Source organism: Asterias amurensis, chromosome 19 (genome assembly GCF_032118995.1).
Source record: "Asterias amurensis chromosome 19, ASM3211899v1".
Lineage (NCBI taxonomy): Eukaryota > Metazoa > Echinodermata > Asteroidea > Forcipulatida > Asteriidae > Asterias > Asterias amurensis.
Genome location: NC_092666.1, coordinates 716,224 through 725,268, shown reverse-complemented (window position 1 = coordinate 725,268; position 9,045 = coordinate 716,224). Strand labels below are relative to the sequence as shown.

The 9,045-nt window shown below is 39.0% G+C and overlaps 1 protein-coding gene across 3 annotated transcripts in view; it reads left to right on the top strand.

The window, feature by feature from the left end:
- Positions 1-83: 83 nt before the first annotated feature.
- The window catches only part of LOC139951662 (nicastrin-like), a 27,084-nt gene continuing 18,122 nt past the window's right edge, over positions 84-9,045 (top strand). For 2 of the 3 annotated variants that reach the window (XM_071950640.1, XM_071950639.1), the window contains exons 1-4: positions 105-286; positions 4,021-4,119; positions 6,505-6,628; positions 8,379-8,509. In XM_071950640.1, the coding sequence (XP_071806741.1) occupies positions 229-286; positions 4,021-4,119; positions 6,505-6,628; positions 8,379-8,509 (412 nt within the window). In that variant the 5' untranslated portion in view covers positions 105-228. Of the gene's footprint in view, positions 287-4,020; positions 4,120-6,504; positions 6,629-8,378; positions 8,510-9,045 lie in introns of all 3 variants that reach the window. The other variant, XM_071950641.1, reaches the window with a different exon arrangement.

Sequence of the window (9,045 nt, the reverse complement as noted above, 5' to 3'; positions counted from 1 at the left end):
TCGTTCCCTTGTACATGGACACTGCATCAAATTGTCTATTGCTGTTTGTATCTCGATGGTCCAAAATAGTCGAAGAGCTTGGGGAAAGAGGTTGTGCATAACAAGAAGACGGAAGTGACAATGAAATCGTGGTTGTGGTGAGGGAATGTCGACCTGTTTCATTTTTTAAGCGTTAGGTTAGGGGCCTATTACTTTTGCAAGGTGTTTTTTAAAAAGGAAATTATAAATATGGATACATTCGTTGTTAAAGCTTTCCTTGTAGTACTGATGCAGTTTGTACTGATTGGTGAGTCTGTTCATTTTAAAATCTTTTAATTTTATCAATTTCTTTAAAATCAAACTGTGCTGTGTATGTAGGTAGGCTACTCGGCTCACCACCGTGTAATATAAAGGGAATGTGTGGTGAATCGGTTTTCAACGATTGGTTTAATCCCAACGAGGCCTGGTTCTTGATATTACCGAGACAAAGGCGAGGTAAATTATAAAGAGACCAGGCCTCGGCGGGTTTAAACCACTAGTTGAAAACGGGAGCGTCATCACTTTTTGGTCAAAAAGTAAATAAATGCAAAAATTATAATTGTTTAATGATTTCTTTCAACACAACACCCTTACAGCTATGAAATGGTAAAGCCCCCGCCGCCCTCGGGTAAACAACTCATTATAAGGGAATGCTGTGCGCGTCGCGCGTATCGCGTGATGTGGCACAACTGTTTCAGCCGTTGCTCTCGACCAATAGGAATGAAGAAACTGTTATAAGAACAGGTGCAAGGTCGCGTGTCACGCCCATGAATTAACACTTTTTACCGTCATAAACAAAGGTTTATACACACCCAGGTGACGCGCTCTCCACCCCAATAGTAATAGCGAAACTGTCTGAGGTAATGTAGGTCCCTATACTTCTAGTAACTATAAGGCTCTCTCCTGTGCGGTCGCACTAAATACCGACAACTCATGACCCCTCACGACAACTCACGACAACAATGCTTAAATGCACTTGAACAGAACATTTGAACGTAATTCAACCGTTAAATATATGCAAAAGAGTCATATGCATCTAAATCACTTCAAACTGTTGAAACAATTGTTCTTTTAACTGTAAAATAGGTGTTTTTACCCCAACATTAGTAACGAACGGAAATATTCACCGTTTTGTCTTTCGACGTACTCGGACGATTCTATTACACCGCAGGGGGCGAGGTAATTTCTGAGGGCTGAGTTTTATTTTTTCCTTTTGGTTTTAGCTGCTGATTTTTTTATTTCTTGTTAGTAACTAAGCCGCCACTCTGGAATTCGAAATTAAAAGGGGAAACTTAAATATAATATTGGGATAACTTTCCGCATGGCGCCACCACTTTTTCACTCATTTTTAGAAAAAGGGATATATCAATCAGGTAAATAAGTTCCTATATTATTTCATATCAAATGAAAAAGTGATGGCGCCATACGGAAACTTTTCCTAATATTGTTTTAAACTCCATGAAATACATTTTTAAAAAAGGTAAATAATCATCTTGCATATTGTATCACCCCTGCGGTATAATAGAATCATCCAAGTGCGTTGAAAGACAACATGGCGGATATTACCCTTCGTTACTAAATTCGGGGTAAAAAACACCTTTTTTACAGTTAAAAATACAAAATTTTCAACAGTTTGAAAGGGATTTAGGTGCATATGACTCTTGTGCATATATTTAACGGTTGACTTATGTTCAAATGTTCTGTTAAAGTGCATTTAAAAATTTTTGTCGTGAGGGATCTTGAGGGGTCGTGAGTTGTCGGGATTTAGTGCAACCCCCCTGTGAGCCTTATACTATAGGGGTCTAGTATTTTGGGCCTCCTTAACGCTATACGTTTTTCAAATCAGCGTTGATAGGTGAAAGTTTTACGACCGTTAGCCAGCAATAACTGAAGTTTCTTATGTACTGCACTACCAAAACCAATTCATAATGCTTGTATTTCCTTTTTGTTGAGTGAAATTAAAAGACTATTTTAATGCAATTTTTTGCTCGGTACTCACTGTTGATTTTCTGCCGCATCGCACGTTTTGTAGCCTTGCTCAAGGCAGTCGGATTATTCACTCCGAAAAAAGACCGCCGTTGTATAAAACCCACCCGTATTCACTCTGCGTAACATCGCATGACACGGTGCCCCCGTACACTATCCGCATGCGGAGGCCGTCAGGCCGACAACCTTGTAGGGTCTGTGTTGAAGCCACTGACCTCATAACTATAATGAGCGAAGAGTTCCCACGGTCAACTCATTACCATAATGCCCGCGAAAGACGAGACATGTCTACATCATCACACACCACCACCACGGAAGCTCAGCGAGCATGATAGGCGCGCGTGATTGGACGTCAAAATGAATAATTCATTTGCCTCACATCCTGTGTTGTCTGATAGGTCTGACGAACGATATACACATTCATGAGCTGCATACTAGCATATCCGAGAGCCCTTCCCAATTTTTTCCACTGGTGGAATTTTTTCAATACAACACATTAAACCCGGAAGATACAGACCCGACAAGGCTGTTGGCCTAACGGCCTCCGCATGCGGTTAGTGGTACAAGTGCGATGACTTGTGTGAACAGTATTCGTACGATCTGACAGTGTGTATACGGGTGGGTCATGCGGTGTGATCGCACGCACCACGAACAGGGTATACGGGTGGGTTTACAGCGGCGTCATTTCGGAGCGAATAATGCGACTGCCTTGAGCAAGGCTACACGTTTTGTGACTTCTCTTATGCAGCCTACTACATGTACAATGTAGATCGACAAACTGCCGAGCCGCGGCCGAGTCGGACTAAACCATTCTGTGAGAGGGGTGTTACGAACCTGTGCGTGGGCGCTTTATGGGTATACGGCGAGTATTATTGTAAACAAACAGCGCACGCATTGCCACACGGGTTTGTAATACCCCTTCTACAAAATGGTTTAGTCCAACTCGGTCGTGGCTCGGCAGTTCGGCGAGTAGGCTGGTGTACAACGCTTGGTGGTCGAGTGACCAAAAGATAAAGTGTTGAGCATATTGAGAAGTCACAAAACGTGCGATGTGGCAGGAAAACAACAGTGAGTACCGAGCAGAAAACTGCATTTTTTTGACGATGTTTTTTAATTTCACTCAACAAAAAGGAAATGCAAGCATTATGAATGTATATTGAGTATGTGGGGAAAGTTTTGGTAGTGTAGTACAAAAGAAACTTCAGTTATTGTTGGCTAACGGTCGTAAAACTTTCACCTATCAAGACCGATTTGAAAAGCGTATAGCGTTAAGGAGGCCCAAAATACTGGACCCCTATAAGGCTCACAGGGGAGCCTTATAGTTTCTAGAAGTAATGATGTGAGTTTAATTTTTCAATGTAATCTGTGGACATTGGGGTCATTGTTGTATTGTGTTTTGTGTAAGGAAAAGGTACTATCCAATAGACCCTTAACCTTTTCATTTTTTGTCTCAACCGAACAAATCTCAATCATTCATTGATTATCAATCAATTCAACCCAATCAATCATTCATTCATTCATTCTTTCATTCAATCATGTTACTTACATATGATTTACATACGTCCATGTTAGTTCGGGTGAGCTATTTAGTTATCATTAACAAACAAATACGACAGTTTGCAGATTCTGAATTGATTTGGGAATGTACACCTAGTATACTTCTAGAAACTATAAGGCTCCCCCATGAGCCTTATAAATAGGGGTCTAATATTTTGGACTTCCTTAGCTATACGTTTTTAAAACCGGCATTTATAGGTGAAAGGAAAGTTTTATGACCGTTCGCCATCAATAACTAAAATTTCCTTTGTACTACACACCAGAAACTTTGTTTGAAGAAAAAAATTGTGAAAAATCTGTTTGGTATTTAGTGGGTTGTGTGGTGCGTTTAGAAGTAGATTGCGTGCTGTTACTAATAATTAGATTATAGCTATGAATTGCGTAACGCGTAATAAAATTGCCAGTTATAGACAACTCCAGCTAATCATTCATCATTAAATTTCTTTTATTTGTTCACAGTGTCAGCGAGGAAAACGCAAGATATGATCTATACTGATATTAAGAGCACATCACCATGTGTGAGGAGATTTAACGCAACACATCAGATAGGATGCACAAGTAAGATTGATTTGGCTGAACTCATTTATACTCATTTTCAAATGACCCTCATTTGAAAGACCATAATGGGATATCATTTAAACACAATTTATTTCTCCCCATCTGCCATGTCCATTGTGCTGTACCCAGCTGTACCCTGCATACTGCTATTTGAGTTTTTGCGCAAGATTCCAAACTATATGAGGTCGTTCAGACACAGTACTAAAGTTGATTTAACTCATGGTTTAACCTGATCGAGTTCAACTCAGTCTGAACGGTTTTAAAGTTAGTCCGAATCGAGTTCAACCCACAAAAGATAAACCGTCCAGGGAGGGGGTTTAACTTTGGACCGCTTCGGGTTTAACTTTTAACACTGTGTGTGGACAGAATAAAAAGTACCACATCCGGTTTAAAGCCATTGGACCCTTTCGGTAAACAGTGTTGTCCCAGGCCCACACTTTGTGTACCACAACTTCTATATCAAATAACAAACCTGTGAAAATTTAGGCTCAATCGGTCATCGGAGTCGGGAGAAAACAACGGAAAACCCCACTCTTGTTTCTTGTCTCGTTAACGAGAATTTATATTGTTTTGCTGTTTTCTCAAAAAGTAAAGCATTTCATGGACTAATATTTCAAGAGAAGTCTTTCACCATTGCCTTCTGTAAACCCTGTAAGTTATTTGTAAATCTGTGAACTTTTATTATTTTTTTCTGAACCGAAAGGGTCCAATGGCTTTAACTCACAACAGACGACCCATTGACCTCCGTAATCATTATGTAAACACACGGTGACCAATGAACAGGCTAAGCTTGGGCGGTTCCAGAAATTTGGGGCTCGGTTCCGGTTCCGAAAAAAAGCTCGGTTCTGAGACATACCCGGTTCCAATTCAATATAAAACATAAGCCGCCCGTCCCGAGCTCACACACACACAATTGAGCCAATCTATTTTAACTGAAAATAACCAAGTTAATCAGAAGTCGGTCCCCAGCTCACACACACACAATTGGAGCCGATCTATTTTTAACGAATACCCACCCCAAGTCAATCAGACATCGTGCCACCGAGCACCTATTCTCCCTGCATTTAAACAAGTCTTTGATTTAGCCGGCAGTACATCCGTAGTACAGTACATCCGTAGTACAGTACGTCCGTAGTCCGTAGTGCAGTACATCCGTAGTGCAGTACATCCGTAGTGCAGTACATCCGTAGTGCAGTACATCCGTAGTGCATGCAGTGTGTCATCTCTGTACATACAAGTGTACATGCCTGTACATGCCTGTACATGCATACAGTACTGTGTGGTTTGTGCATGGGGCAAGCTTTTATGAATATGGATATATCGACAGCCAATCACAACGTGCTGTCTATACATGTACATGTATATGCATGACATGTACATGCATACATGTGGTGGTTGTAGAAGATGCCTATGTGTGTGCACTGTGTATGCAGCCACATGTGATAGTTGATACTCATGTCGGCTTGAAGCCTTTGCACACTGTATCTGCGGTCACCGCTTTCAACATCAAGCCTCAATTTCTAGAGCCGGTTCGTGGCAGGATCGGCTCCACAGAGCCTTTTATAATTGAGACTCGGTCTTTTAAAATCGGAACCGACAAAAGCGGGTACCCGGTTCCACAGAAGAGTGGAACCGCCCGTCCGGTTTTCAATTTGGAACCGGGTAGAACCGGGTAACCGAAGGAGCCGCCCAAGCTTAGAACAGGCCAATAAACAGGATGTTAGAGTAACAGGGTCGCGTTTGCTCTGACCTCTTAAAACCAAAGATAAACCGTATCGGGTTTAACTCAGTGCTGTCTGAACGCAAGGGGGTTTTATTTTTACGACCACCCCCTGCTCCTCGTAGAAGTTAAACCGGTTTGGGTTTAACTTAGTACGCTGTCTGAACATACCCTTAGGACCCCAAAACTTTATGTGGACCCTAAACCAATGTTTGCACTCCAGAAACAATGACACAAAATGCAATGGACATAGCTTTTATTTGATTTAAACCAACAATACTTCAACATTTCCAAAATAAAATTTATTTTTTTTTCAGTAAGGTGCTTACTTGTCAGATTGAATGGTGTGAGAGTATTCTATTGTTACTGATCGAGGCATGGTATCAGACAACATTCAAATGTACCTTTAATGGATTATAAAAGTCTGAATCTTGAAGCCAATGGTGGACAATACATTTGGCTTTATCTGCTAGAGAATCAACTGTATGATTGTTATTTTCTTTGAATATTTCCTTTTACGAATACAATGTTGTTAAGATGTATTAAATATTCCCGATGTGATCAAAAGGAACCATTCTTGATACCTCCATCATCAATATCTGTAATGTCAATATGAAAGAAGCCCCTGATTGGTTTTTCTACTTGTTTTCTAATTTGCTTTGTAGGTGATTTCTATGGAAACACTGGTGTGATACATTACATGGCCAGTGACTCTGATGTGCAGTGGGTTATAGACAATGGTCCTCATCAGCCTTATATACCTCTCATGGAACCACACGTCTTTAATTAGTAAGTCATTATTGTATCATAACTAGTTGTTCTATTAAGTGGCTTATTGTGGCCAGGCAGTCGAGCGCACTGGACTGGTATTTCTGAACAGCAGAGAGGGTGGGTTTGAATCCCAATCTTGATACTTCTGTCTTTGTTAAAGCAAGACACTTAAAGGCAGTGGCTATATTGGTAATTACTAAAAAATCATTATTATCCTAAAACTTTTCTTGATTATGAGTAATGGGGAGAGGTTGATAGTATAAAATATTGTGAGAAACAGCTCCCTCAGAGGTTACGTAGTTTTCGAGAAAAAAAGTAGATTTCCACAAACTTCATTTTGAGACTTCAGATTTAGAATTTGAGGTCTCGAAATCAAGCATCTGAAAGCACACAACTTCCTGTGACTATGGTGCGACAAGGGTGTTTTTCCTTTCATTAATATCTTGCGACTTCGATGACCGATTGAGCTCAAATTTTCACATGTTTATTATTTTGTGCATATGTTGAAATACACCAAGTGAGAAGACTGGTCTTTGACAAAAACCAAAAGTGTCCAGTGTCTTTAAACATTATTTTGATAAATGATGTGATAATCGTTGAGTTTAGACTGTGTGTTCATTCCTATAATCGCTTTGACTATAAACCCACCATACAACAAGGGCCAGTCTGACCAGGGCTCATAGTGGACCACCAGCCGGATGCCAGTAATTTCAGTGTCAGTAAACTCAAGACAGGACAAGTGTAGAGGTCTTGTTTTATTCAATTAAACACTTTTGTTTATGGTAAAATGTTGAATGTGAGTCTCACAAAATATCTTTCAATCCTGCTAAATATCACCCACAAACAGAAGAAGATCAACCTTGGGTCGATTTCACAAAGAGTTAGGACTCCTCTTATCTCGAGTTAGGACAAGTACTGAGGATTAATCTTAATTTTTGCATGCTACAGTGCATGGTTGGGACTCGTCCTAAAGTCCTAAGATTAGTCTTAAGTTAGGAGGATTTATTTATTTATTTTATTTATTTATTTTATTTATTTATTTTATTTATTTATTTTATTTATTTATTTTATTTATTTATTTTATTTATTTATTTTATTTATTTTAAATCTTTAGACATACACAATAGTTACAAGTTGTACAGGGGCTGTCAAGGTTTAAACAAAAGTATAAAACTGTCATCAGAAGGTGTGTAAAACCGGACCCCTGCCAACGATAAAAATATAATTATACAATATAAAAATAATTATATTTTATAATTATAATTTTTGTGAAATCGACAGCGTATCTTATTGGTTTTTTTTTTTCTTCAAATAGTTCAGATGTTCAGATGATAAAACTGTGTTCTCATGTTGATTCTGGTCATGTAAATAAAATCCCAATCCCGTTCCAGTCAAGATTCTGAGCTACAATTCCTGCATCTTGTGGATTTTCCCAAAAAATTCAAGCCCTGTACAACCATCCAATCCAACTTGTAAAACTCAAGCATCAGAGCGTTCGTGAGAAAACAATTATTTAAATTTTGTCATGGTGTTACTTGTTTGTGCTTAAAATGTTGATCGCAAACCTTTCAAATGTATACAAACAATTTTAGTCGACTGATGTTTAACGATTCATTTCAATTTCTTCTTCTTTTTTCAATATTTTATTAAGTTGTAATTGCTGACTATCTGTTAGGTTAGAAATGAATGAATGTAACCTATACAAATCAGAAGGTTTTATTATTAATAAATTGAATCACATTGTACTGGATTTTGTTTTATGTTTCAGCGCTAACGTTATGAAACTAGTGGACTCTAAGAAAGTAGGAGGCATTTTAGTCATCAATATTAACTCAACCATTAGCCAACAAAACAACTTCTACTTCTCACCGGATCGCAAGTGTCCTAATCAACACTTTGGTAAGTGAATTTATTTACCCTGAGGTATTGACAAGAAGACCCCTTAGAATGTGAATAGTACATTGCTGTAGTAGGCTACTATACTAGTCTACTAGTCTATTGCTTGGTTTATATTATATAACTGACATACAGATCCTTGTCATTTGATTGGTGGAACTTACTTCACGTGACATTCACTATTACTCCCATCCGCACCGGCGATCAAAAAGACCTATTCGCCCATGGGGAATAGCATTTCCCATTCAACAGTTAGGTTCATCCTTGTTCCCAATGTTTTTGAGCAGTACAGCGCCGCCCCGCCGCTGCTAAAACAAAGGAGCACCTGTGCAAAAGGTTGTGATTCATTTTGTGCATTGTTGCCGCTACGCGGCGCTATATAATTTTTTGGTTGTCAGTAATTTGTGTGATTTTTCATAATGTAATACTTTTAAAATACTTCAAATGACAAGGATCTATATCAGTTATATAAAAAAAATATTGAGTGGCTTTAATTCGTGGAATGGAAGGAATATTATTGCTCGGTAAAATTTGGACTG